The sequence below is a fragment of the Oncorhynchus mykiss genome, chromosome 9 (genome assembly GCF_013265735.2).
Source record: "Oncorhynchus mykiss isolate Arlee chromosome 9, USDA_OmykA_1.1, whole genome shotgun sequence".
Classification (NCBI taxonomy): domain Eukaryota; kingdom Metazoa; phylum Chordata; class Actinopteri; order Salmoniformes; family Salmonidae; genus Oncorhynchus; species Oncorhynchus mykiss.
In genome coordinates this window covers 15,283,329-15,310,932 of record NC_048573.1, presented here as the reverse complement: position 1 = coordinate 15,310,932, position 27,604 = coordinate 15,283,329, and the positions used below count along the sequence as shown (strand labels likewise).

The 27,604-nt window shown below is 44.7% G+C and overlaps 1 protein-coding gene, 1 long non-coding RNA gene and 1 other non-coding gene across 9 annotated transcripts in view; all 3 read left to right on the top strand.

Annotated features, from left to right (window-relative positions):
* LOC110531570 (rho guanine nucleotide exchange factor 11) overlaps nucleotides 1-25,050 on the top strand; it is a 35,148-nt gene extending 10,098 nt beyond the window's left edge. For 4 of the 7 annotated variants that reach the window (XM_036987411.1, XM_036987408.1, XM_036987409.1 and 1 more), the window contains exons 3-42: nucleotides 1,139-1,230; nucleotides 1,797-1,901; nucleotides 1,992-2,041; nucleotides 2,146-2,203; nucleotides 2,438-2,631; nucleotides 2,913-2,984; nucleotides 5,691-5,798; nucleotides 5,938-5,986; nucleotides 6,678-6,715; nucleotides 6,795-6,884; nucleotides 7,125-7,193; nucleotides 7,338-7,442; nucleotides 7,535-7,633; nucleotides 7,786-7,828; nucleotides 9,082-9,178; nucleotides 9,751-9,873; nucleotides 10,440-10,463; nucleotides 11,035-11,164; nucleotides 11,347-11,440; nucleotides 11,558-11,587; nucleotides 11,876-12,005; nucleotides 12,124-12,330; nucleotides 12,542-12,592; nucleotides 12,711-12,859; nucleotides 13,144-13,284; nucleotides 13,573-13,649; nucleotides 14,938-15,063; nucleotides 15,266-15,383; nucleotides 16,765-16,913; nucleotides 18,084-18,159; nucleotides 18,520-18,702; nucleotides 18,925-19,006; nucleotides 19,172-19,252; nucleotides 19,492-19,550; nucleotides 19,704-19,874; nucleotides 20,007-20,237; nucleotides 21,486-21,587; nucleotides 21,917-22,248; nucleotides 22,339-22,471; nucleotides 22,674-25,050. In XM_036987411.1, coding sequence (XP_036843306.1) covers nucleotides 1,139-1,230; nucleotides 1,797-1,901; nucleotides 1,992-2,041; nucleotides 2,146-2,203; nucleotides 2,438-2,631; nucleotides 2,913-2,984; nucleotides 5,691-5,798; nucleotides 5,938-5,986; nucleotides 6,678-6,715; nucleotides 6,795-6,884; nucleotides 7,125-7,193; nucleotides 7,338-7,442; nucleotides 7,535-7,633; nucleotides 7,786-7,828; nucleotides 9,082-9,178; nucleotides 9,751-9,873; nucleotides 10,440-10,463; nucleotides 11,035-11,164; nucleotides 11,347-11,440; nucleotides 11,558-11,587; nucleotides 11,876-12,005; nucleotides 12,124-12,330; nucleotides 12,542-12,592; nucleotides 12,711-12,859; nucleotides 13,144-13,284; nucleotides 13,573-13,649; nucleotides 14,938-15,063; nucleotides 15,266-15,383; nucleotides 16,765-16,913; nucleotides 18,084-18,159; nucleotides 18,520-18,702; nucleotides 18,925-19,006; nucleotides 19,172-19,252; nucleotides 19,492-19,550; nucleotides 19,704-19,874; nucleotides 20,007-20,237; nucleotides 21,486-21,587; nucleotides 21,917-22,248; nucleotides 22,339-22,471; nucleotides 22,674-22,732 — 4,327 coding nt within the window. In that variant the 3' untranslated portion in view covers nucleotides 22,733-25,050. The remainder of the gene's footprint in view (nucleotides 1-1,138; nucleotides 1,231-1,796; nucleotides 1,902-1,991; nucleotides 2,042-2,145; nucleotides 2,204-2,437; nucleotides 2,632-2,912; nucleotides 2,985-5,690; nucleotides 5,799-5,937; nucleotides 5,987-6,677; nucleotides 6,716-6,794; nucleotides 6,885-7,124; nucleotides 7,194-7,337; nucleotides 7,443-7,534; nucleotides 7,634-7,785; nucleotides 7,829-9,081; nucleotides 9,179-9,750; nucleotides 9,874-10,439; nucleotides 10,464-11,034; nucleotides 11,165-11,346; nucleotides 11,441-11,557; nucleotides 11,588-11,875; nucleotides 12,006-12,123; nucleotides 12,331-12,541; nucleotides 12,593-12,710; nucleotides 12,860-13,143; nucleotides 13,285-13,572; nucleotides 13,650-14,937; nucleotides 15,064-15,265; nucleotides 15,384-16,764; nucleotides 16,914-18,083; nucleotides 18,160-18,519; nucleotides 18,703-18,924; nucleotides 19,007-19,171; nucleotides 19,253-19,491; nucleotides 19,551-19,703; nucleotides 19,875-20,006; nucleotides 20,238-21,485; nucleotides 21,588-21,916; nucleotides 22,249-22,338; nucleotides 22,472-22,673) is intronic. The other 3 variants (XR_005053188.1, XM_036987413.1, XM_036987412.1) reach the window with 3 other exon arrangements.
* Nucleotides 13,680-13,752, top strand: trnaa-ugc. The gene has a single exon. It is a non-coding gene; the product is annotated as a tRNA-Ala (tRNA).
* A 258-nt stretch (nucleotides 25,051-25,308) lies between the features above and the next one.
* LOC118966001 lies at nucleotides 25,309-26,622 on the top strand. The gene is made up of 2 exons (XR_005053189.1): nucleotides 25,309-25,749; nucleotides 25,783-26,622. It is a non-coding gene; the product is annotated as an uncharacterized LOC118966001 (long non-coding RNA).
* Nucleotides 26,623-27,604: the final 982 nt, after the last annotated feature.

The window sequence follows — 27,604 nt, the reverse complement described above, 5'->3', positions numbered from 1 at the left end:
CAGTTGGAGAAGTCATTAAGTTATTAGTGGGTCTTTTTTTGTGGAAAGCTCATATAGCCTGGGTATAACTTCACAAACCCTGAATTCATTAGATTATTGCTGACTGTATGAAATGCCGTGTATTTGACCTTTAATTGTACAACAACACTTATTTAGAGAGAACATTAAAAAACATATATTTATAAATAGTGAATTGCCCATAAGTTTGAAATAATGGAGATATGATTGCTAGGCCACATCTCCCAGCCTTATCTCCTGTCTGTCAGTGTTTCTCCACTTTTAAGTCTTCTACTTTATCCTAAACTCATTTTCTTTCCTTTTCTCTCTTGGTCCCTTTCTGTATTCTCTGTTGTTCCCTCTCTTTCTCACGCTTCGCTTTCAGCCCTTTTGCTGCTTGGTGAGTTTTCTGCTCAGTTTGTTGAGCTTCGTAGAAACTAAGCACAGATTACAGTACTGCACTTCCAGCAGTCTCTCCTCACACAATCTCTCCTCCAAGCCCTGGCACTCTGTCCATCTATCTACCCCCTGGTGTCCTCTCCTTCTCCTTCCACCCACCTATAGTCCTGGCACTCTGTCCATCTATCTACCCCCTGGTGTCCTCTCCTTCTCCTTCCACCCACCTATAGTCCTGGCACTCTGTCCATCTATCTACCCCCTGGTGTCCTCTCCTTCCACCCACCTATAGCCCTGGCACTCTGTCCATCTATCTACCCCCTGGTGTCCTCTCCTCTCCTTCCACCCACCTATAGCCCTGGCACTCTGTCCATCTATCTACCCCCTGGTGTCCTCTCCTCTCCTCACGCCCTCCGTCCTCCTGCCTGACATCCCTCTCCTTCTTTCCTCACGCCCTCCTTTCTGCCAGACATCCCTCTCCTTCTTTCCTCACGCCCTCCATCCTCCTGCCAGACATCCCTCTCCTTCTGTCCTCACGACCTCCTTCAACAGTGTAGCCTATGTGTGTCTCACATGTTCTGGGGTGACGTTTCCCCTATGTACTCATCTAGGATCAGCTTTCCCTCCCCCAGTATTAACCTTAACCATTGGTGGGGGAAATGCTGTACGGACCCAAGATCAAGCCTCTAGGGGCGACTTCACCCTACTCTGTCTCATGTTCCTCATGTCCTGCTTTTCCCTCCAGGCTAAGCAGCCTGACGATAGGAGACTCGGAGCGCAACACCTCCAGCGGCCAGCAGAGGGAGCCTCCAGCTGACATCCCCCCTGAGAACACAGGTACATGGGGTTTGTCGTAGCCTCACAAGCCACCTGATCTCACAAGCTTACATGAATGTTTCATGCATCTGTCTGGTAATTATGAGGCTAGGTTTGTAGCACAGATGTGGCATACCCAAACCTATATGCACAAACTACCTCGACTAACCTCTACCCTGCACTTTGACTCGGTACCGGTACCTCCTGTATATAGACTTTTTATGTACTTGTTACTTTATATTTTTTACTTTAGTTTATTTCGTAAATATTTTCTTAACTCTATTTCTTGAACTGCTTTGTTGGTTAAGGGCTTGTAAGTAAACATTTCACGGTAACACCTGTTGTATTCGGCGCATGTGACAAATAAAATTTGATTTGAAAATGTGATTTCATATAGCAGTTTAGTACTGGTTCATGGTATGCCCAACTGACTTGAATGGTCTTCTCTTAATCTCTCACTCCCTCATCTCTCTACTTCTTTCCCTCTTTATCGCTCTCTTCAACTCCCTTTTCTTTGTCTCTCTCCATCTCCCTCTCGCATCTCTCACCTCCCCCTCTTTCCCTCTCTCTCCCCCTCCCTCTCTCAGGTCCAGGTCTGGTTCAGAGATGTGTGGTGGTACAGAAAGACCAGCTGGGGTTTGGCTTCACCGTGTGTGGCGAGAGGATCAAGCTGGTGCAGAATGTCCGACCAGGTCAGACACACATCCACACAGTAACTGACTTCATTTCTACACGTCTTATATGATGGTTCTGGAATGTTTCTCACCTGTCTCTTCATGCAGGTGGTGCAGCAGTCAAGGCAGGGGTCCACGAGGGAGACAGAATCATAAAGGTTACGCCTCATTTCAAACGTAAACTAAAAACCATCTCTGTCTCGGTCATCAGAGACTCAATACAATCAGCAGACTTAGTCTGCCTTCTCTCTTTCTTTCTCAGGTGAACGGCTCGCTGGTGTCGTCCATGTCTCACCAGGAGGTGGTGAAGCTCATCAAGTGTGAGTGTCACTGGTTTCTGTAACGATGATGGTTAAGGTTATGATGGCTTTAGGTCTATGCTGTCAGTAAAATGTCGTTGCCAACAGCTGTTTATTAAATTATCTTTCTTTCTCTTTTTTTCCTTTCTCTTTCTTTATTTTTCTTTCTCTCTTTCTCACTTTCTTTCGTTCTTTCTTTCGTTTTCTTTCTTTCTCCTTCTTTCTTTCTCTCTTTTTATTTTTCTTTCTTTCCAGCTGGGCCGTATGTTGCCCTGACACTTCAAGGACCGCCCCCTTCAGCAGCCGCCCTCGTCCTCCAACCCCTCCCCGCTGACCTCTTACCCAATCAGAGGACGTCACTGGGAGGTGAAGCCCCGCCACCACCACCTCCACCCCTGCCCCCCGGACTTACCAGCACCCCCTCCCAAAGAATCAACAAACCACTACAGGTGAGCACCACACCTGGGTCTGTATTCACAAAGCGTCTCAGACAACGAGTACTGATCTAGGATCAGTTATACATTTTGGATCATAAGGAATAAGATTATATGGACTCCTATTGTCAGACACTTTATAAATACTGTTCCTGGACCATTGCCTTACAAATACTGACTGGTATACCAGCTTGACCATAATACTGACCAGATGTTCAAACCAATGTGGTATAACATGGGTCAACAAGGAGGAGCCTAACATTTCTTTTCCCTCTCCTCTTCTGTCATTGTGTTAGAACCTAGATGTACAGAAACACGCCACTCAGATCCTCAGGAACATGTTGGAACAGGGAGAGGCTGAGCTCCAGGTAACAGTCATAGGGTGCGCTCGTTTTCAGGGGTGCGCTCGGGTGGGGTCTGGTTTTTCCCGCCCTTGGAAAATTATTTTGGGGCGGGGCCTTGCTGATCGTGACAATATAAACAAGGAAGTGAAAATAAAAAAAATGTAAAATCAAATTTAAGTCGCAGGGTTTCAAGTCTCTGTTAAACGATTCCCAGAATCAGAAGAGGATTGTTAGGAAATCTGTAATTCTCCATCCAAGATTTTTGGAAAACCTGGGAATATGGAGAAATGTTGCAAACCCATACAATCAAACCCACTTAGAATGGACACTGATCTGGAATATAGACATACCTGTTCTGTTGCATTTCTAGCTGTAATGTTGTGGCCCACTGAATATGCAATGGTAAGGACTAGCGGTCGACCGAGTATGATTTTTCAACGCCGAAACCGATTATTGGGGTACAAAAAAAGCCGATACCGATTTAATCGTCCGATTTAAAAAAAAATATATATTTAAAAAATTAATAAATAAAAAAGACAATTACAACAATAAAATCAATTTAACCTCAAATAAATAATGAAACATGTTAAATTTGGTTTAAATAATGCAAAAACAAAGTGTTGGAGAAGAAAGTAAAAGTGCAATATGTGCCATGTAAGAAAGCTAACATTTAAGTTCCTTGCTCAGAACATGAGAACATATGAAAGCTGGTGGTTCCTTTTATCATGAGTCTTCAATATTCCCAGGTAAGAAGTTTTAGGTTGTAGTTATTATAGGAATTATAGGACTATTTCTCACTATACCATTTGTATTTCATATACCTTTGACTATTGGATGTTCTTATAGGCACTTTAGTATTGCCAGTGTAACAGTATAGCTTCTGTATCTCTCGTCACTCCTCCCTGGGCTCGAACCAGGAACACAACGACAACAGCCACCCTCGAAGCAGCGTTACCCATGCAGAGCAAGGGGAACAACCACCCCAAGTCTCAGAGCGAGTGACGGTTGAAACGCTATTAGCGCGCACCCCGATAACTAGCTAGCCATTTCACATCGGTTACACCAGCCTCATCTCGGGAGTTGATAGGCTTGAAGTCATAAACAGCGCAATGCTTGACGCACAACGAAGAGCTGCTGGCAAAACGCAGAAAAGTGCTGTTTGAATGAATGCTTACGAGCCTGCTGCTGCCTACCACCGCTCAGTCAGACTGCTCTATCAAATCATAGACTTAATTATAACATAATAACACACAGAAATGCGAGCCTTAGGTCATTAATATGGTCGAATCCGGAAACTATAATCTCAAAAACAAGACGTTTATTCTTTCAGTGAAATACGGAACCGTTCCGTATGTTATCTAACGGGTGGCATCCATCAGTCTAAATTTTACTGTTACATTGCACAACCTTCAATGTTATGTCATAATTACGTAAAATTCTGACAAATTAGTTCGCAATGAGCCAGGCTGCCCAAACTGTTGCATATACAGTGACTCTGCGTGCAATGAATGCAAGAGAAGTGACACAATTTCACCTGGTTAATATTGCCTGCTAACCTGGATTTCTTTTAGCTAAATATGCAGGTTTAAAAATATATACTTCTGTGTATTGATTTTAAGAAAGGCATTGATGGTTAGGTACACGTTGGAGCAACGACAGTCCTTTTTCACGAATCCGCAACGCATCGATTTATATGCAACACAGGACACGCTAGATAAACTAGTAATTTCATCAACCATGTGTAGTTATAACTAGTGATTATGATTGATTAAGTTTAATGCTAGCTAGCAACTTACCTTGGCTTCTTACTGCATTCGCGTAACAGGTGGGCTTCTCATTTATTTCACCTTTAGTTAACCAGGTAGGCAAGTTGAGAACAAGTTCTCATTTACAATTGCGACCTGGCCAAGATAAAGCAAAGCAGTTCGACACAGAGTTACACATGGAGTAAAAAACATACAGTCAATAATACAGTATAAACAAGTCTATATACGATGTGAGCAAATGAGGTGAGATAAGGGAGGTAAAGGCAAAAAAAGGCCATGGTGGAAAAGTAAATACAATATAGCAAGTAAAACACTGGAATGGTAGATTTGCAGTGGAAGAATGTGCAAAGTAGAAATAAAAATAATGGGGTGCAAAGGAGCAAAATAAATAAAATAAATACAGTAGGGAAAGAGGTAGTTGTTTGGGCTAAATTATAGGTGGGCTATGTACAGGTGCAGTAATCCGTGAGCTGCTCATCTGCTGACAGTTGGTGCTTAAAGCTAGTGAGGGAGATAAGTGTTTCCAATTTCAGAGATTTTTGTAGTTCGTTCCAGTCATTGGCAGCAGAGAACTGGAAGGAGAGGCGGCGTGAGGTAGGTGGTTAGAGCGTTGGACTAGTTTACCGTAAGGTTGCAAGATTGAATCCCTGAGCTGACAAGGTAAAAATCTGTCGTTCTGCCCCTGAACAAGGCAGTTAACCCACCGTTCCTAGGCCGTCATTGAAAATAATAATGTGTTCTTAACTGACTTGCCTAGTTAAATAAAGATTAAATAAAGGTGTAAAAAAATGACTGATTTCAGGTTGTTATGAAAACTTGAAAACGGCCCTAATTAACCTGCCATTCCGATTAATCGGTCGACCTCTAGTAAGGACACTGTTTATGAGAGTATCTATTTAGTTTGACCAATCATCATTGACCATTATCAGTGCCTCTGATAATGTCACTCTGACCAATCCCGCAGGACTTGATGGAGGAGCTGTCACGGAACCCCTCCCCATCACTGGAGGAGCGAATCGATAGTGCCAAGAGGCGCACCCAACAAGTGCGGGTTAAAATCAAGCAAGATCTGGTGAGATGCCTGTGTGCATGACAACAGACCCCTAACAACGCTTAACTAGATCTCTCATGTCCCCACTAGATACTATATATTAGATTGTCATTACCTTAGTTTATAACGTTTTCTATTTGTTATTTCTTTGTCTCTCAAGGATGGAACTCGCCCCGAAGCTGTGTCCAACTATGTAATAGCAGGAGATGGTTTGTATTGGATTTGTTTGTCTATGATTCTCTGAGTTGTGTGCGTTTTTATGATACCAATGCACTGGTGTAAAGTACTTAAATAAATCAAGTACTACTTAAGTAGATTTTTTGGGTATCTGTACTTTACTATTTATATTTTTGACAACTTTTACTTCACTACATTTCTATAGAAAATAATGTACTTTTTACTCCATACATTTTCCCTGACACCCATAAGAACTTGTTACATTTTGAATGCTTAGCAGGACAGGAAAATCGTGTAATTCACGCACTTATCAAGAGAACATCCCGGGTCATCCCTACTTCCTCTGATCTTGCGGACTCACTAAACACAAATGCTTTGTTTGTAAATTATGTCTAAGTGTTGGAGCCCCTGCTATCAGTAAAACAAAAAAAAAATGACAAGAAAATTGTGCCCTCTGGTTTGCGTAATATAAGGAATGTTAAACAATTTATACTTTAACTTTTGATACTGAAGCATATTTTTGCAATTACATTTATTTTTTATATTTAAGTATATTTTAAACCAAATCATTTTACTCAAGTAGTATTTTACTGGGTGACTTTTACTTGAGTCATTTTCTATCAGGATCAGTGTCCAAGGTGTATTTACTTTTACTCAAGTATGACAATTGGGTACTTTTCCCACCACTGTACAAATGTATATAATTTCTCCATTTATCGGCAGCTCGGCTGTCGGTGGACTCAAGTGAAGGAGACTTTGAGGTAAGTAATGTCAGCACCAGATGCACCAGACCTTTATGAATGACTGTCCTTCTCACCCCTCCACCCCCTTCTCCCCCAGACCTGTGAGAGCCCCCACTCCTCCCCCTCCTTCTTCAGGACCCCCCTACGCTGGAGACAGGGCTCCGACACACACACCTTCTCTGACTCGGTGATACCAACACACACACACTCTTCCACTCACAAACACACACACACACACACACACATTCTGATTCAGTGAGAAGATTTGCACACATGCACTGCATATATACTGTCTAGTCTGAGTCAGTGATGTGAACAATGTCTCCTACACAACTACACACACACACACACACACACACACACACACACACACATGCCAAAGGTTTTATTTTCCTAATCCTGACCTTTGTGACCTGTCTTTTGGCAGGCTGGGAAGACTCAGATCATTGGCCCCGAGGAAGAGGAGGAAGAGGACGACAGCTATGCTGTCAATGAGGTGAGACCGTCTTTATCAGCAAACATCACTTACCTCATCTACGTATCCTGCATCTCACTCATCTGTGGAACTATATGAATCTCCCTTTCTCTCTCTACGTCTCTCTCCCTCTCTTTCCCCTTCCTCTGTCTTTCCCTACTTTAGATGGACGGTCCATTTCAGGACATAGAGCTTCTCAAGTCGAGACCGGCCCATATGACGGTGTTCATGAGATATGTCTTCAGCCAGCTACTGGATCCCAACCCACTGGTCAGTACTCTGACCCTAAGGACTGCTATTGACGGTTGTTCCACCTCTTACATGGGAACTAATCTGGTGTGTGTGTCGTCTCTCTACAACAGCTGTTCTACCTGTCAGTGGAGGCCTACCTGGGCTCCAGCCCTAAAGACGCCCGTGCCCTCGCGCCTCAGATCTGCTCCCACTTCCTGGACCCTGACGCTGTGCGTCTCTCATTGGTTTATTCAGTTAATTAGTTTGGTAAATTAGTCTTAATCAATTAGACCGGACCATTTAATAATCTTGCAAGATTTTAAAGTACTCTTGTAGTAACGGTTGTAGTTCCGGTTCCTTACTTTTTACATTTAATTTTCAGGCGTTAAAAATCAGAGTACGAGAAGAGTACCTGGCTGATATAGGTAAGATCCAACACAACACACTAACGTTACTGTGATGGTTTTATTTTGAGTTAACCTTTAACCAGCCAAGTCAATTAAGAACAAATTGTTATTTGCAATGATGGCCTGGCAAGAAGCCAAAGGCCTCCTGTGGGGACGAGGGGTTACAATAAAAAACAACAATGTAAGACAAAACAGACAACAGACAGAAGACTGGCAACAGCACAAATACAACCGCAAACAAACTGTGTGTGTGTGCAGTAAAACATGTTTCCTCACAGAAGGCAACGCAATCTAGTGACACGGGGTGACAACAATAAACAGCTACATGTCTCAACAACCTGTTCATCTATTTGCCCTTTGACCTCCTCCAGGGACACCAGGTCCTGGGGTTTTAGGTTGGCTGGGAGGGAATTCCACGACCAGGGGGGGCTGAGTAATGAAATTACCTTTTTCCATTCTCTGTAAACATTTTTGGGACTGTTAGCATAAAACAGATTAAGATCAGAGCTTGTTTTAATTTCGAGTTAGAAGAGAGGATAGATAAAATGAGCGGTGTTTGAGCCTGCGTGTTGCTAGTGATGTCCACTCGACAGCACTGTAGCGATTGGTGACAAAAATAAGGCTGCATGACACACAGTCAAGAGCCTTCAGTATAGAGCTTGAGGACATGAACAGTATCACCAATCACAGAGAGAAAAGCACAACTAATCAACTATTTTCTGACTGCAAAGGAAAAACAAGCTCAACTTCTCATCCAAGTTATTTGTACGTTTTGACGTGCTCTATAGAATGGCCTTCCAAGGTACTAATTACATGGTTTTCAGAGTGTTTACTCTTGGAAAATACCATGCATTTTGTTTTACAGGAATTCAGAACAAGCTTCAAATCTTCCAGATTCTTTTGAATGATGTTTTAAAGCCGTTTGAGCTTTGCCAAAAGCTAAAGGGAAATTTCTGCCACTTAATAAGTAAACAGTGTCACCTGCATAAAAATGTCTCTGTCTCCCAATGTTGTTGATCTAGATAATAAACCACAGGGGACCTAAAATGGATCCTTGAGGAACACCTGATTGCAGCTCTATGGTGTCAGACTTACAACCGTCTGCCTTAACACACTGGGTTCGATTTGCCTGGTAGTTTACAAACCCCTCCAGCGCATGACCAGTAATGGTAGTTGTGTAAAGTGGTCAGTCTTAACTCTGTCAGTACAGGGTTGTGATTCTAGTTCAGTCTGTAGTAAGTCTTACTGTGAGGTGTTGTGTCCTGTCTCAGAGAGTCGTCTCCATGCCCAGGAGGACATCAGGGGACCTCTGTCTGAGCTCCAACAGCAGGTGCTACCTGACATTCAGGACCAAATACAGGACTACAGGTACAGTACAGTGTATGGAACAAGCTGAATCATCTAGAGGGGTGTCTTGTGTTTGACAGTGTGTGTGTATATGAAACCCATTGGTGTGTGCATTGAGGCTTGTGCTAAATGCAGATAATGGCCGTGTGTATGTTATTTTGTTTGTTAGAGTTGGGCGATATGGACAAAAATCCAGATCGACTGTCCCATTAACAACCATATTATCAAACTTATTTCAATTCAATCTTCAATTCAATGTCTCTGTTATAGGCTACTTGTCGTAATGAAAGGGAAGGTGGGGATACCTAGTCACCTGAAATGTATCTTCCACATTTAACCCAACCTCTCTGAATCAGAGTGGTGCGGGGGGGCTGCCTTAATCGACATCCACGTCATCGCTGCCCGGGGAACAGTGGGTTAACTGGCAGAACAACGTAGTTTTACCTTGTCAGCTCGGGAACGATATCAGCATAATGCCTGCGACGAGGGGATCGGTCGGATCATTTTCAGTTTTTCGTACCAGCTGTAGTTTGTGTGTACTGAATGTTGTGTGACCTTTGACCTTGTGTGCTCTGGCGCATGTGTTTGTGTAGGAACAAGCAGATGATGGGTCTGGGCTCTCTGTTTGGAGAGGGAGACCTGCAGCAGCTGGATGGAGACCCAGCCAAGGAGAAACAGGTGGTGGACAGACAGGTCACTGCTCTCTGGGAGATACTGTGAGTTGGACCGTCTAGCTATGATACAACATGTTTATCCCATGTGACCTTATCAGGAAAAAGTCTGGGGCCCCTATATATGCAATGCATTCTAAGGGAGACACAGTAAATAGGACTGCTAAGATTGCAACAAATAACACACATTGTTACTTTTGTGCTTTGCTGCGATGGTTCAGTGTTAGCATAGCAAAACAGTAACTACGGTAGGACAGTGACCGAGCCAGCTGGCAGTAGAGGGAGCTCAACTAGCCTCAACATCTCACCGTACCAAAGGTCAGAGTGTGATCACTGATCACTCGGGAGGCTTTGCAGGTAACCTCTAGCCGCGGCTGCCCTACCCACATGATGTTTGCTACACACCTACTCACTCCTATCACATGACTCACTGCTAGGTAGATACAAAACAGGTCACCTTGTTTTTTATCAGCAAGGATTTATTTATTTTGCACCTTGTTCAACAGGACCGAGCCACTTTGGAACTAAGCCAGAGACCTTATTAAAAGAGAGGTTGTTGTTTTTGAGCAGAAGAGTGAAGAAGCTAACAGTTGTTTTTCTGTGTGTTGCAGCTCGAAGCACGAAGACGACAGAAGGTAATAAAAGTCGGAGCGTCTCATGTCTGTTGCTGGAACGTGATTGAATAGTAATTCTTGTTTGTTTGTGTAAACGTACCCTTCTCCATTCTGTTATTTCTCTTCCTTTCTTTGTCTGTTTCTCTTTCTTTCTCTTCCCCGTTACCTTTTTCCCTCCCCCTCTCTCACCCTCACACTGCCTCTCTCTCTCTCCCTCCCCCTCTCTCGCCCTCACACTGCCTCTCTCTCGCCCTCTCTCTCTCGCCCTCCCCCTCTCTCGCCCTCACACTGCCTCTCTCTCTCGCCCTCACACTGCCTCTCTCTCTCGCCCTCCCCCTCTCTCTCGCCCTCACACTGCCTCTCTCTCCCTCCCCCCCTCTCTCTCGCCCTCACACTGCCTCTCTCTCTCTCGCCCTCACACTGCCTCTCTCTCTCGCCCTCACACTGCCTCTCTCTCTCGCCCTCACACTGCCCCTCTCTCTCGCCCTCACACTGCCTCTCTCTCTCGCCCTCACACTGCCTCTCTCTCTCGCCCTCCCCCCCTCTCTCGCCCTCACACTGCCTCTCTCTTTCCTTCCCTCTCCCTCCTCAGTTCTCCTCTAGCCTCTGCGGTGCTGTTGTACCTCCGTCACTCGGGCATTAAGCTGAGGGACTCCAGGGTGTTTCCAGGACTCAGCACTGAGAAGGAGAAGTGGCTCGCCTTTTTCCCCAAGACCAAGAAGGTAGGAGCTGGAGTCAAAGGTCGAATACTGTGTTCTGGGTCATATTCAGTAGGCACTTGTCCAATAAGAAACGTTTGCTTGAGTTTTTACTATGCAAAAAAAAAAAAACGTTCTCAATGTCCAAGATGTGCTTGAAATGATTGTTTTACATCACAGAGCTTTACTGTTGTTTACTTCTACAGCTGAGCAGTGCAAAGAAAGAGAAGGATGGAGAGGACAGGAAGAGAAACCCCATCCTAAAGTATATCGGCAAGCCCAGGAGCACCTCCCAGTCCAGTAACTACACACACACACCGAGACATGGTTTAATTCCCATTATCTCATCCTTTGTTTTGACCCTCGTTGATCATTTTTTTGTCTCATGTTTTCTTTTGCTTCACTTTGATTTCCCAGCGTTCCATGTCCCGTTGTCTCCCACTGAAGGTGTGTCATTTATTATTTTGAATATCTTATTTTATCTTTTATTTTTTTCCAGTGTTTTCTCAGCTTATTTTAAAACATGATAATATATAATAATAAATGCCATTTAGCAAACACTTTTTTTATCCAAAGAGACTTGATGTACTGTTATTGCTTTCACTTTGGGGTTTTAGGCTGGGTATCAGTAAAGCACACTGTAACAACTGCTGATTTCTAAAATGGGCTTTATAAAATACATTAGATTGATTTGATGTTCTGTGTGTGTGTGTGTCCTGTCTCGTCTCCTCTCAGTGCGTCCTGGCAGTGTGAGGAACATCATCCAGCAGTTTGAGAACCACCCAGAGATCCCCGGGGAGGAGGGGGACGAGGGAGACCTCCAGAGACTGTCCTCCAGCAGCCTGGGAGAGGACAGTATGGACAGGTATCAGAGAGAGAGAGAAAGAGAGTGTCAGGTCTATTGTGCACAATTGTTTGTGTGTCAAGATTGTACATGTTTACTTATGTGTTTCTCTTTCTCTCTCTCACTGTCTCTTTCTCAGCCCTATGGTGTCGGTGCGTCTGGCTCGTAGTGAGTCTCTGAAGGCGCAGGGGGAGGGGCGTCGGCGGGGCGGGGCTTCAGGAGTGGAGACAGTCCCTCGTTCCCGTAGCGACGTGGACATGGAGGACTGTGGGGAGGAGATAGAGGGGCCGGGCCTGAGACCCCTACACCACAGCGCCTCCTCCTCAGCCACCAGTAGCTCAGCACGGTGAGACTACACACACACACACACACACACACACACGTCTTGCTCATACACACATATCTGAAACCACACACGTCGCACAAACTCACACACAGACACTGTTTCGGAACACACTGTAGGATCCACATGCTCCTGACGGGGTTGAGCAGCAGCATTGTAGCACAGAATAAAGACAACAGAATAGAACCAGATCTGATTGGTTTTTCCTCCTCAGATCCTTGGAGAACCCCACGCCTCCATACACCCCTCGATCGTCTAGACGACAGTAAGTCATCACTACAACATCACTACAACCTACTGAGGTCTTCAACTTTGATAGACCTGGAAGTATATTAAGACATCTCTCTCTGTGTGCTTCTGCGCGTGCGCGCGTGTGTGTGTAGGTTTGAGGAGTCCCCGGTGGCCCTGCTCCCTGATGCCCCAGCCCTAGAGGACGACGTGGTGGACAGTCACAACTGGCAGGAGACAGTGGCCCCTCAGGTCCTGGCTACACTCTGTCCCCGAGAGGTGGACCGACAGGCCGTCATTTACGGTAAACATCCACTGCTTGACCTTTGGGTAGCAGCAGAGGAATGTGCAAGGATACATTCAGGCCGAGAGGAACATGTGAAAACCTTATGCATCTACAACTGTTCCTATATCCTGTCTAAACATAGCCACTGTATATCTGACTGGAACTAACAACTTCTATTCTGTTATTTTCAGAAGGAAATATTATTAGATTGTTATATTTACATTCTTCTCTGTGTCTCCCCCTTCCTCTCACCTCTCCCGCCATTCCTCCCTCCGTCGTCTCCCCCCCCCCCCTCTCCTCAGAGTTGTTGACGACAGAGGCGTCTCACCTGCGTACTCTCAGGGTCTTGGATCAGGTGTTTTTCCAGAAGATGAGGTGTGTTCTGAGCTCTGACGAGCTGGCCTGCATCTTTCCCAACCTGCCTCAGGTCTACCAACTACATGGTCAGTGTGTGTGTGTGTGTGTGTGTTTCTCAGTTCTGTCAATAGGTATTCAGGCCATGTGGATTTAAAGATCTGATAAGATTGTGTTGCGTTGTGGCATCGCTGTGTAAATATAATATGTTTTGATAGATTTAGGTGCTGCATGATAGAGAAGCACTGTTTTAGCGTTGTCTTTGATTTGGTAGTGTCTCATTGACGTTAAGCTCAATGTTATTGTGTTTGATCAATGTTGCTTCAATGATTTTACTGTTTAATCAACGTTGTTCCACCGTTGTTATTGCGTTGCAGTAAGCCTGTGTGAAGCCATGAAGAAGAAAAGGGAATCTCCCATCGTTCAGGGCATCGGTGACATCATGCTGGCCAGGGTGAGTTGAACTAGCTAATCACGTCATCCCAGTCCCGTGGCTCAGTTGGTAGAGCATGGTGCTTGCAACGCCAGGGTTGTGGGTTCTATTCCCAGGGGGACCAGTATGAAAATGTATGAACCCACTACTGTAAGTCGCTCTGGATAAGAGTGTCTGCTAAATGACTCAAATGTTAAAAAAAATAATCTCTCCCTCCCTCAGTCTTTGTTTTACTATCCCTTCAAATCAAATGTTATTGGTCACATATTTCCAGTGTTAGCATGTTCATCAGTGTTACGCTGTTAGTGGTCAGTTTGAGGGATCAGATAACACCTGTCCAATAGTTTTCTATCATATGCTTATTGAGTGAACCGAACATTAGGAACACCTTCCTAATATTGAGTTGTACCCCCCCTTTGCCCTCAACAGCCTCAATTCGTCAGGGCAGGGAGTCTACAAGGTGTTAAAAGAGTTCCACAGGGATGCTGGACCATGTTGACTCCAATGCTTCCCACAGTTATCAAGGTGGCTGCATGTTCTTTGTGCGGTGGACCATTCTTGATACACACGGGGAACTGTTGAGTGTGAAAAACCCAGCAGCGTTGCAGTTCTTGACACAAACCGGTGCGCCTGGCACCTACTACCATACCCCGTTCAAAGGCACTTAAATAGTTTATCTTGCCCATTCACCCTCTGAATGGCACTCATACACAATCCATGTATACTTGTATACTGGAGCCTCAGAATGGAATGAGTTGCCTCTGCCCATAAAAACAACATCCTCTCTGGGCAGCTTTAAACATATGTTTGATGTCTTCTGTGCCCATATGAATAACCCCTATGATGTAACTGGAATGATGAGATAGAGGTTCTTCTTCTCTGTTGTTGTTTTATTATTTCACTGCCATACTGTGTTGGATCTTGTCTAGTAGCCATCTTGTCTCAAGAGGACCACAATGGAAATAAGTCCCAGACTGTATTGTGTTATCCTCAATGATTTTATTCATGTGCACGTATGGCTTTTTCAAGTTTTATGTGTGCTTGTTTTTAAAATGGTCAAATTAATAAACTAAACTAAAATCCATGTCTCAATTGTCAAAAAGGTGTAAAAATCCTTCTTTAACCTGTTTCCTCCCCTTCATTTACACTGATTGAAGTGAATTTAACAAGTGACTTCAATAAGGGATCATAGATTTCACCTGGTCAGTCTGTCATGGACAGAGCAGGTGTCCTTAATGTTTTGTACACTCAGTGTATATTGTGTAGTGTTGTGTTTTGACTGGGATATCTGTGTGTACCTGTGTGTTAGTTTGAGGGCGTGGCGGGGGAGGAGTTTCAGGAGCAGGCGTCCCACCTGTGCAGCCAGCAGTCTCAGGCTCTGGAACTCATTAAGAACAAGCAGCGCAAAGACCCCCGCTTCACACACATCATCCAGGTAACACACGCATTACCCGGGTAACACACACGCATTACCCGGGTAACACACACGCATCACCCGGGTAACACACACGCATCACCCGGGTAACACACACGCATCACCCGGGTAACACACACGCATCACCCAGGTAACACACATACATGCAGTCACAATGGCTTTTCCATTAATTGATTTGATTGTTTGATGGATGTATTGTCAGGAGTGTGAGGCCAGTCCTCACTGTAGGAGGCTGCAGCTGAAGGACCTGCTGGTGTCTGAGACACAGAGACTCACCAAGTACCCTCTGTTACTGGACAACATCATCAAACACACAGAGGGTACGTAGGATCCATCATCCACCTCCATCTCTCATACTCACCAAGTACCCTCTGTTACTGGACAACATCACACACACTGATAGTCTGACAGTTTAGCACCAGTGGTCTTCATTAAGTTACTGTTAGATTATATGTTAGTCTTAGTAGTTAGGTGATATGTTAGTCTTAGTAGTTGGTGATATGTTAGTCTTAGTGGTTGGTGATATGTTAGTCTTAGTAGTTAGGTGATATGTTAGTCTTAGTAGTTAGGTGATATGTTAGTCTTAGTGGTTGGTGATATGTTAGTCTTAGTAGTTGGTGATATGTTAGTCTTAGTGGTTGGTGATATGTTAGTCTTAGTAGTTAGGTGATATGTTAGTCTTAGTAGTTAGGTGATATGTTAGTCTTAGTAGTTAGGTGATATGTTAGTCTTAGTAGTTGGTGATATGTTAGTCTTAGTAGTTGGTGATATGTTAGTCTTAGTGGTTGGTGATATGTTAGTCTTAGTAGTTGGTGATATGTTAGTCTTAGTAGTTAGGTGATATGTTAGTCTTAGTGGTTGGTGATATGTTAGTCTTAGTAGTTAGGTGATATGTTAGTCTTAGTAGTTAGGTGATATGTTAGTCTTAGTAGTTGGTGATATGTTAGTCTTAGTGGTTGGTGATATGTTAGTCTTAGTAGTTAGGTGATATGTTAGTCTTAGTAGTTAGGTGATATGTTAGTCTTAGTAGTAGGTGATATGTTAGTCTTAGTAGTTGGTGATATGTTAGTCTTAGTGGTTGGTGATATGTTAGTCTTAGTAGTTAGGTGATATGTTAGTCTTAGTAGTTAGGTGATATGTTAGTCTTAGTAGTTGGTGATATGTTAGTCTTAGTAGTTATGCGAGTAGGTTAGTCTTAGTAGTTATGCGAGTAGGTTAGTCTTAGTAGTTATGCGAGTAGGTTCGTCTTAGTTGTTAGGCGAGTAGGTTCGTCTTAGTAGTTATGCGAGTAGGTTAGTCTTAGTAGTTATGCGAGTAGGTTAGTCTTAGTAGTTATGCGAGTAGGTTAGTCTTAGTAGTTATGCGAGTAGGTTAGTCTTAGTAGTTATGCGAGTAGGTTAGTCTTAGTAGTTATGCGAGTAGGTTAGTCTTAGTAGTTATGCGAGTAGGTTAGTCTTAGTAGTTATGCAAGTAGGTTAGTCTTAGTAGTTAGGCGAGTAGGTTAGTCTTAGTAGTTAGGCGAGTAGGTTAGTCTTAGTAGTTATGCGAGTAGGTTAGTCTTAGTAGTTATGCGAGTAGGTTAGTCTTAGTAGATAGGCGAGTAGGTTAGTCTTACTAGTGTTTTAAGAATAGCTACTGCTTTGAACTAACTGGTCCTATTTGATGTTGTGATATCACTGGGTGTAACATCTTTCTATACAGCTGGCTCCACAGACCTCCCGCCTCTCCAACGTGCACAGGCCTGCTGCCGTGGGATTCTGCAGGCCGTCAATGAAGTCGTCAGGGAGACTGAACACCGGCAACGACTCAACCAATACCAGCGCAAGCTGGACCCCACGCCACAGTTCAAGGTACCTCCTTTTCCTCTTCAGAGTTTTTAGTATTTTCCTCATCTTCAAAGTTAGTATTGACCACCTCTTCAAAGTTAGTATGGACCACCTCTTCAAAGTTAGTATTGACCACCTCTTCAAAGTTAGTATGGACCACCTCTTCAAAGTTAGTATTGACCACCTCTGCAAAGTTAGTATTGACCACCTCTGCAAAGTTAGTATTGACCACCTCTTCAAAGTTAGTATTTTCCTCATCTTCAAAGTTAGTATTGACCACCTCTTCAAAGTTAGTATTGACCACCTCTTCAAAGTTAGTATTTACCACCTCTTCAAAGTTAGTATTTACCACCTCTTCAAAGTTAGTATTTACCACCTCTTCAAAGTTAGTATTTACCACCTCTTCAAAGTTAGTATTGACCACCTCTTCAAAGTTAGTATTGACCACCTCTTCAAAGTTAGTATTTTCCTCCTCTTCAAAGTTAGTATTTACCACCTCTTCAAAGTTAGTATTGACCACCTCTTCAAAGTTAGTATTGACCACCTCTTCAAAGTTAGTATTGACCACCTCTTCAAAGTTAGTATTGACCACCTCTTCAAAGTTAGTATTGACCACCTCTTCAAAGTTAGTATTGACCACCTCTTCAAAGTTAGTATTGACCACCTCTTCAAAGTTAGTATTGACCACCTCTTCAAAGTTAGTATTTTCCTCCTCTTCAAAGTTAGTATTTTCCTCCTCTTCAAAGTTAGTATTGACCACCTCTTCAAAGTTAGTATTGACCACCTCTTCAAAGTTAGTATTGACCACCTCTTCAAAGTTAGTATTTTCCTCCTCTTCAAAGTTAGTATTGACCACCTCTTCAAAGTTAGTATTGACCACCTCTTCAAAGTTAGTATGGACCACCTCTTCAAAGTTAGTATGGACCACCTCTTCAAAGTTAGTATGGACCACCTCTTCAAAGTTAGTATGGACCACCTCTTCAAAGTTAGTATTGACCACCTCTTCAAAGTTAGTATTGACCACCTCTTCAAAGTTAGTATTGACCACCTCTTCAAAGTTAGTATTGACCACCTCTTCAAAGTTAGTATTGACCACCTCTTCAACGTTAGTATTTTCCTCCTCTTCAAAGTTAGTCTCTTCCTCCAACACATAGCATAACAGCTTTATTCTGATGATGTCCTCTGTCCTGTCAGAGTCTGGACCTGACCAGTAAGACAATGATCCATGAGGGTCCTCTCACCTGGAAAGTCAGTAAAGACAAAACCTTAGGTAAGACCCACAACACTCCACAGATATAACTGTTGTGCTTTAGATTCTGTTGGCTCCTCTGTCCAGAGCTAAAAGGAATCAGCTGCGAGAGACCCCGGGAGACACTGTCCCAGACATGTATTCCATATTGGAGTCACTGTTCTGATTCTGCTGTATTGTTGCTTCAGTCACCAGATAATACACTGGGAGTTGAATCATTTGTGCCTTGTTAACTTTTTGGGTGACTATCTTTGACTTGATTGATTTTCCCTCCCAGAGATCCAGGCCCAACTGCTGTCAGACCTGCAGGTTCTAAGTTCTAGTGTTCAGTGTTCTGTAAGGGTTCTAACCGTATGGTTCTGGTTCTCCTTCATCTCTCAGAGATCCAGGCCCTGCTGCTATCAGACCTGCTGGTTCTGCTCCAGAGAGGTCCAGACGACCGGCTGCTACTGCGCTGCCCGTCCCGCTGGCTGGGGGGAGGAGGAGGTGGTAGCGGGGACACCAAGGCCTCCTTCAGCCCCGTGGTCCAGCTAGACTCCCTCCTGGTGCGCTCTGTGGCCACAGGTAAGAGGTTAGAGGTCAGGGGTTATGGGACAAAGTGTGGAGTGGCCAATGGTTGTGTATAGATTAATCAGTGATCTGGGTTAGATTTAGATAACAGTTTAATGCTGTAACAACAATGTAATAACAGAAAATGGGATCTCAATCATTTTGCAAGATAATAAGATAATGGCTTTATTATCCCTGTGGTGGTGATGATGGTTTGATTGTGTCTGATTCCCTCAGACAACAAGGCCCTGTACGTCATCAGCACCACAGAGAGAAAGATCTATGAACTGGTAGCGGGGACGTCCTCAGAGAAAAACATGTGAGCACATCTACATCATCCATATCTATACCAGGAATAGAGATTAGTTTACAGATAATATACATGATAGAGGTTCATCAGGATTTTAACCTGCAGCATTTTACTCATCACATGGAAAAGCTTTGGTGGACATTTTGAGTGCCATTTTATTTTTATTTTTCACAGCTGGAAGGACCAACTTGAAAAGACCATCTCATTGGTTGCTGGCTCCTCACCTTCGACCAATAACAGATCCACACCTATTTTGTGAGTAATCCTTACACTGGCCCGTTTCTAACAATTAACATTGAAGATCTGTAGACTCTGATAGCATTGCAGACCATTCGCTATAGTTGTCTTAAGCAGTACTGATTCCATCTCATTGATCTCTCTTCTGTCTTCTCACTCATTCCTCGCCCTCTCTCTCCTTTACCTCTCTCTCCTCTCGCCCTCTCTCTCCTTTATCTCTCTCTCCTTTATCTCTCTCTTCTTTATCTCTCTCTCAGCTCCCCAAGTCTTGGCAACGCTTCCCCTGTCTCAACTGGCAGCCATGTCTATCAATCAGGTGAGACAAATTGTGTTAGTAAGGAAGTGTATGTTTTTGGAGTGGATTATAGTGACTACAGATATAAATAGTTATTTCTGTACAGTAATATTCTCTATCATTCCCCAACTCTGCTCTGTCGTTCATCACATTGATGATCTTTAATCTCCCTAGACGACTCGATGACGGAGCAGGTGGTTTTCATGGAGACGGACTCCCCTAACGATGAGGATAACGAGCTCACACGCACCACACCAACGGACCAATCAGGAGCTTTCTTCTGCGGGGAGGGGCAGGACTACGTCAAGCGACGAATTGGAGTAGCAGAGGCAGCTCTTGAAGACGGTGAGGAAGCAAGAGACTTGACTTGAACATATTAAAATATGATTTTGTATACGTATGTACTAGCGTCACTAGAATGTGTTTGGTTGAGAATCAACTTTCCACTTATTCAATACCACTTTTCTTCCTTTTCAGTGGAGACGCTAAGGCAGCTGATTTTCCGCGACCTGGAAGATGGGTGGAGTCACGGCTCAGATGGCACGCCCACAAACGAGGCAGCCAATGAGAGGAGCCCGTTCAATGACCACCAGAGGACGCCGTCCTCTGAGACTCTCCTTAGCGTCAGTCCCAGCCAATGGGAGGCTGAGCACGCAGAAGCACCGCCCTCGGAAGTGGAGTGCCCAAGTGTGCATGTTGTGAGGAAAGGTAACGAGGACAGAAGATTTAGACAGTAACCTAATATTGTTGTCCATTTTCATTAAATTACTGCTTGTTTCTTTGTGGAGCCATGTTGGTGTCTAATATGATCAAATGAAGTCAGACTCTACAGAATGACATCTGAATGTTTGATAATACACACTCCACCCATACCTTCTGCATGGTCACACTCCTCCTTTACCTTCTGCATGGTCACACTCCTCCTTTACCTTCTGCCTGGTCACACTCCTCCTTTACCTTCTGCGTGGTCACACTCCTCCTTTACCTTCTGCGTGGTCACACTCCTCCTTTACCTTCTGCATGGTCACACTCCTCCTTTACCTTCTGCATGGTCACACTCCTCCTTTACCTTCTGCATGGTCACACTCCTCCTTTACCTTCTGCATGGTCACACTCCTCCTTTACCTTCTGCATGGTCACACTCCTCCTTTACCTTCTGCATGGTCACACTCCTCCTTTACCTTCTGCGTGGTCACACTCCTCCTTTACCTTCTGCGTGGTCACACTCCTCCTTTTACCTTCTGCGTGGTCACACTCCTCCTTTACCTTCTGCCTGGTCACACTCCTCCTTTACCTTCTGCGTGGTCACACTCCTCCTTTACTTTCTGCATGGTCACACTCCTCCTTTACCTTCTGCCTGGTCACACTCCTCCTTTACCTTCTGCGTGGTCACACTCCTCCTTTACTTTCTGCATGGTCACACTCCTCCTTTACCTTCTGCCTGGTCACACTCCTCCTTTACCTTCTGCATGGTCACACTCCTCCTTTACCTTCTGCATGGTCACACTCCTCCTTTACCTTCTGCGTGGTCACACTCCTCCTTTACCTTCTGCGTGGTCACACTCCTCCTTTACCTTCTGCGTGGTCACACTCCTCCTTTACCTTCTGCATGGTCACACTCCTCCTTTACCTTCTGCATGGTCACACTCCTCCTTTACCTTCTGCGTGGTCACACTCCTCCTTTACTTTCTGCATGGTCACACTCCTCCTTTACCCTCTGCATGGTCACACTCCTCCTTTACCTTCTGCATGGTCACACTCCTCCTTTACCTTCTGCGTGGTCACACTCCTCCTTTACTTTCTGCATGGTCACACTCCTCCTTTACCCTCTGCATGGTCACACTCCTCTGTTAGATTCAGTTGATCTGGTTTTCGGATCTCATTCTGTCTGTCAAACTCTCATACAATATCACCTCTTTCCACTTACACTCACTCTTTCACTCCATCTGTCCTCAGCTGTGGTTGCGGGCTCCCCTTCTATCCCTGATGACATCACTGAAGATGTCACCCTCCACTCTGACCAATCACCTGAGCCGAGAGGCGAGGCCAGTGTACGGGGTAATGCTCCAGTCGTCAGTCTAGTTGTGCTCTTCAAACCTTCATGAATATCTTCCATTAGGTCCAAGTCTCTCTGTCTGAGGTTTGTGACTACTACACCAGAGTCGTGTCCAGAGAACTATTTTGAAACGCAGATCGTATGGTTCTTCCTGAATTTGTCCAATAAGAACACTCACTTTCGTTTTTCCATTTTCCAATTCATACCTACTGAACACAACCCTCTAGCTGCATACTATAAGATTTCACAGGTGTAGTGTCAATTTAACATGGAGATTGACTTTTGTTCCCGCGGGTGCTCATTGCAACTCTGTAAACCCACTGTGCTGCAGGAAACGTGTTCTACCTGGTGATGCCTACAGAGCAGGGAGAGGGACTGCTGGATGAGAGTCACACAGATGAGGTCAACGACCCCCCCACCCCGACCACCACTGAACTTCCTGATCTGGAACAGGAAGTGATTTCATCGCCCGTACAGACTCATGAGAAAGAAGGGCAGGTCGCTTCCATCATGTCTGCGGACAATCAATCGGAGAGGGGAAATCTGAGTCGGCAGGAAGGGCAGAGTCAATCACAAAAGAGCCTCCAGAGCCATATAATCAAAAACGTGGATGACATTTTCCACACCATCGAGGAGTTGATGAGAAAGCTGCACCAGCTGAGGGTAAGGCGTTTTAAACACACACACACACACTTGGACGTTGTTTCCATGCTAATCTTTCCTTGTCGTTTTCTCCCCTCATAACCCCCTCAGGACATAGAGACAGCTCATCACCAGCTCCGGAAAACACTGAGAGAGCCGCCTGTCAATCCAGAGTCTGGTGACCTCTTTCGTATCCAGGCAACCATCGTCAGGACACCGTTTCTGGACCGGGACCCAGGGGACGGTGAGTTCAGGGGTTAGATAGAAGAGGTCAGGGTCATACAGAAGAGGTTTTGTGGAAAGATTTGGTCTGGATAAAAGGCATTTCATAAAGGCATTTCTTAAACCTTCAAATTCAATATGGACCTTTCTGATTGTTGGTTTGTGTTTGTCTGTGTTTACATCAGCTCTGTTATTGACATATCTCTCTCTCTCTCTCCCTCCAGGAAAGGAGGCGAGCCCAGCAGAGCCAGCCAAGCTGAAGATCCTCTCCACTGGATTCTAACGTTGTCATTTCAGCGAGGACTTAAGACTTACCCCCACCCTGCCGTAGATATACGCACACACACACTGATGGACTGGGACCCCAACTTTTACCCCCTAACCCCCTCTCACACCCCTCACCATCAGCCCAATCCCAGCACGCACTGCTCATGGGAGCAGAATCCAGGAAGTATCGGGATGTCGTTGGCGTTGCCCTGGGAGACCAGGAATTGATGCAGGACTGATGCCCCTGCCCCCTGACACCCAAGGGGCTGCCCCCAGCATGGAGTTAGGGTGAACTCTGACCTCGGCGGAGCAGGAAAGAGTCCTGGGATGAGAGGATGGACAGATGAAGGGGGGAAATGGAGAGAAGCAGTGATGAAACAGTTGTGTGAAGAAGCAAAGAGAGTACAAGAAGTGAGAGGAATCTAAATTGCGTAATGTCAAGGATAAAATGTTGAATGGAATGAATAAGGTTGGCTACATTGGAAGGAGAAGTTAATATACTTTGAAAAGAACACTGGGTTTAAGGGAGAGAGTTGAGAAGTGACTGATGTTTTGACAAAATAACGACTGGACAACTGAAGGAACCCGGCACTTTACCCACAATGCATCCTCTGTCATGTATCCATACGCCAAAGCTGATTGGACTGGTGAGGGATAGGACACTGGACAGATCACCGGCTCCATTGGGAGTCAAAGCTGCACCTAGTTTGAGCCAAGATGGTAGTTCTTTACCGCTGGTTGCTTTACAGTATGCTTGCCATGGAGGCTGATCGAAGGACTGTGTCTATATAGCTATATATTCAGGTTTATTGCACTGGGCCAAGAGGAAGGAAGGAGGGAGTAAAGAGATCACAACATGCACAGTCCTCATTCATCCATAAAATCATTCATGTTATGTGATACATATGTTTGATAATCACACAGGAGAGAAACGCCATGAAGGAAGAGGGGTGTTGTTGTTAAGGGATAACCAAGATGGCGGTCGGTCAGTCATTCTGACGTATGCAGCAAGTCCTGCATGTATGTACAGCTGCTAAGCTACAGGATGGGTTGTCTGTAGCGACAACATCTTCCCGGTGACCTCAGTAACGCGTCGTGGTAACACTACTACCGCACTGTTCTCTACTGAATGGCTGTTGTCTCGTCTACAGCGCTACTCCTAGACATACATGACCACTACGAAAAAGGATACATGTTCAATGAATGCACAGATGTCTATCATGTCGTCATCATTTCCTAAAGAACGCTCTACTGTATTGTGTGTGTAATACTGTGAATCCCCTCTATACTACTATACCATGACTAGTGTTTGCTGTACTGCCACAAAAAAACATGAAGGGATGTTCCTTCATACAGAGTGGCATAGGTCTGAACTGAAAGACACCTTTTGCACAGGCGACTTGTATTCATTGGGAGAGGAAGTCTGTTAACCCTCTAAGTGTGTGGTCAGCGTACGATATGTCTGTGTGACACTACAGTGTGTGTGTGGTCAGCGTACGATGTCTGTGTGACACTACAGTGTGTGTGTGGTCAGCGTACGATATGTCTGTGTGACACTACAGTGTGTGTGTGGTCAGCGTACGATATGTCTGTGTGACACTACAGTGTGTGTGGGGTCAGCGTACGATATGTCTGTGTGACACTACATTGTGTGTGTGGTCAGCGTACGATATGTCTGTGTGACACTACAGTGTGTGTGTGGTCAGCGTACGATATGTCTGTGTGACACTACAGTGTGTGTGTGGTCAGCGTACGATATGTCTGTGTGACACTACAGTGTGTGTGTGTGGTCAGCGTACGATATGTCTGTGTGACACTACAGTGTGTGTGTGGTCAGCGTACGATATGTCTGTGTGACACTACAGTGTGTGTTGTCAGCGTACGATATGTCTGTGTGACACTACAGTGTGTGTGTGGTCAGCGTACGATATGTCTGTGTGACACTACAGTGTGTGTTGTCAGCGTACGATATGTCTGTGTGACACTACAGTGTGTGTGTGGTCAGCGTACGATATGTCTGTGTGACACTACAGTGTGTGTGTGGTCAGCGTACGATATGTCTGTGTGACACTACAGTGTGTGTGTGGTCAGCGTACGATATGTCTGTGTGACACTACAGTGTGTGTGTGTGGTCAGCGTACGATATGTCTGTGTGACACTACAGTGTGTGTGTGGTCAGCGTACGATATGTCTGTGTGACACTACAGTGTGTGTTGTCAGCGTACGATATGTCTGTGTGACACTACAGTGTGTGTTGTCAGCGTACGATATGTCTGTGTGACACTACAGTGTGTGTTGTCAGCGTATGATATGTCTGTGACACTACAGTGTGTGTGTGTGGTCAGCGTACGATATATCTGTGTGACACGACAGTGTGTGTGTGGTCAGCGTACGATATGTCTGTGTGACACTACAGTGTGTGTGTGTGTGTGTGTGTGTGTGTGTGTGTGTGTGTGTTGTCAGCGTACGATATGTCTGTGTGACACTACAGTGTGTGTGTGTGGTCAGCGTACGATATGTCTGTGACACTACAGTGTGTGTGTGTGGTCAGCGTACGATATGTCTGTGTGACACTACAGTGTGTGTGTGAAGGGATGTTCCTTCATACAGAGTGGCATAGGTCTGAACTGAAAGACACCTTTTGCACAGACGACTTGTATTCATTGGGAGAGGAAGTCTGTTAACCCTCTAAGTGTGTGGTCAGCGTACGATATGTCTGTGTGACACTACAGTGTGTGTGTGGTCAGCGTACGATGTCTGTGTGACACTACAGTGTGTGTGTGGTCAGCGTACGATATGTCTGTGTGACACTACAGTGTGTGTGTGGTCAGCGTACGATATGTCTGTGTGACACTACAGTGTGTGTGGGGTCAGCGTACGATATGTCTGTGTGACACTACATTGTGTGTGTGGTCAGTGTACGATATGTCTGTGTGACACTACAGTGTGTGTTGTCAGCGTATGATATGTCTGTGACACTACAGTGTGTGGTCAGCGTACGATATGTCTGTGACACTACAGTGTGTGTGTGTGGTCAGCGTACGATATATCTGTGTGACACGACAGTGTGTGTGTGGTCAGCGTACGATATGTCTGTGTGACACTACAGTGCGTGTGTGTGTGGTCAGCGTACGATATGTCTGTGTGACACTACAGTGTGTGTGTGTGGTCAGCGTACGATATGTCTGTGTGACACTACAGTGTGTGTGTGTGTGTGTGTGTGTGGTCAGCGTACGATATGTCTGTGTGACACTACAGTGTGTGTGTGTGGTCAGCGTACGATATGTCTGTGACACTACAGTGTGTGTGTGTGGTCAGCGTACGATATGTCTGTGTGACACTACAGTGTGTGTGTGTGTGGTCAGCGTACGATATGTCTGTGTGACACTACAGTGTGTGTTGGGGCTCCAGAGGGGATTTTTCGTTTACCTTGGCATAGTGGACGATTCCAGACTCTTACTTTCATTCTGTCTCTTAGCTCGACATTCGTTTACCCACTCTTTTGAGTAGGTTATTTTTCTTCTGGTCTTTTGTCTGTGTTTTTCCTACATTTCTGTCTAGAGTTCTCTAACCATCTCTCTCACATAGAGGTTAGAACTGATGGTTCCTCCCTTTGTCAAACCGCTGCACAACAAACTAGGGCATGCATACACATGTCTTTAATGATCATTTTCTCTTTTAATCTTGTTCACTTATGTAATATAGAAATCACAATCTTGTATTTTTCCTGGAAAGCCTTTGTCCTTTCTTTTGATTTTATGTTTGTAGATACGACGACGACAAAAAGTGTACATTATTTTCTCTCACATTTGAATAAATGGTGAGGTTGTTAGCTGCGAAGAAGGAAAATTAAGTCTTGTTGCAGGTTCATGTGTATTGTGACATTAAAAAGAACTTTGAAAAAAGGATTGAGTCCTAACTCGCCCACCTTCGTTGATATGAGAAAGAAACTAACTCTACCATGAACATTTACAGATCCTGAATCAAATGAAGCCACCAGTAAGCATATTTATTCACACATTATACATCCACTATTGAGTACAGAAATATCAGGCCAATTTCTCTCTCAAGGGCCCGACAAATGTATTGTCTTTTAGGGCCTCCGTATCATTGAAGTTGACCACTTTGAGGAGAGCTGTGGAGGTGACAGTGAGCAGCCTCAATTGGTTTGACCTGGGAAAACTTACCCCGAATGGCCTACTGTATTCGCCTTATAGGAAAGGAGCCAAGGGCTTAAGTCAAGTAAGCCAAGTATTGATGTTGAGGGCCAGGAAATATTATATTCAGTAGGGGAAATCCAAACGGACCTTTGTCCACTAACATGATGGGTGAATATCAATTGTATTTCCTTGACTGCTCACGTCCTCTCTCCTGCTTCCTTCTCAAAATGCATTGGAGGAGAAGGTACCTAATATATACAAAATCATGTGGACACTCCTTCAAATGAGTGGATTTGGCTATTACAGCCACTCCCATTGCTGACAGGTGTATAAAATCGAGCACACGGCAATGCAATCTCCATAGACAAACATTGGCAGTAGAATGGCCTTACTGAAGAGCTCAGTGACTTTCAACGCAACACCGTCATAGGATGCCACCTTTCTAACAAGTCAGTTCATCACATTTCTGACCTGCTAGAGCTGCCCTGGTCAACTGTAAGTGCTGTTACTGTGAAGTAGCAACCTCTAGGAGCAAACAGCAAAGTGGTATACTGGGGCTGCAACAAGCTCACAGAACGGGACCGCTGAAGCGAATAGTGAGTAAAAATAATCTGTCCTCATTTGCAACACTCACTACCGAGTTCCAAACTGCCTCTGGAAGCAACGTCAGCACAGTAACTGTTTGTTGGGAGCTTCATGAAATGTGTTTCCTTGGCCGAGCAGCCGCA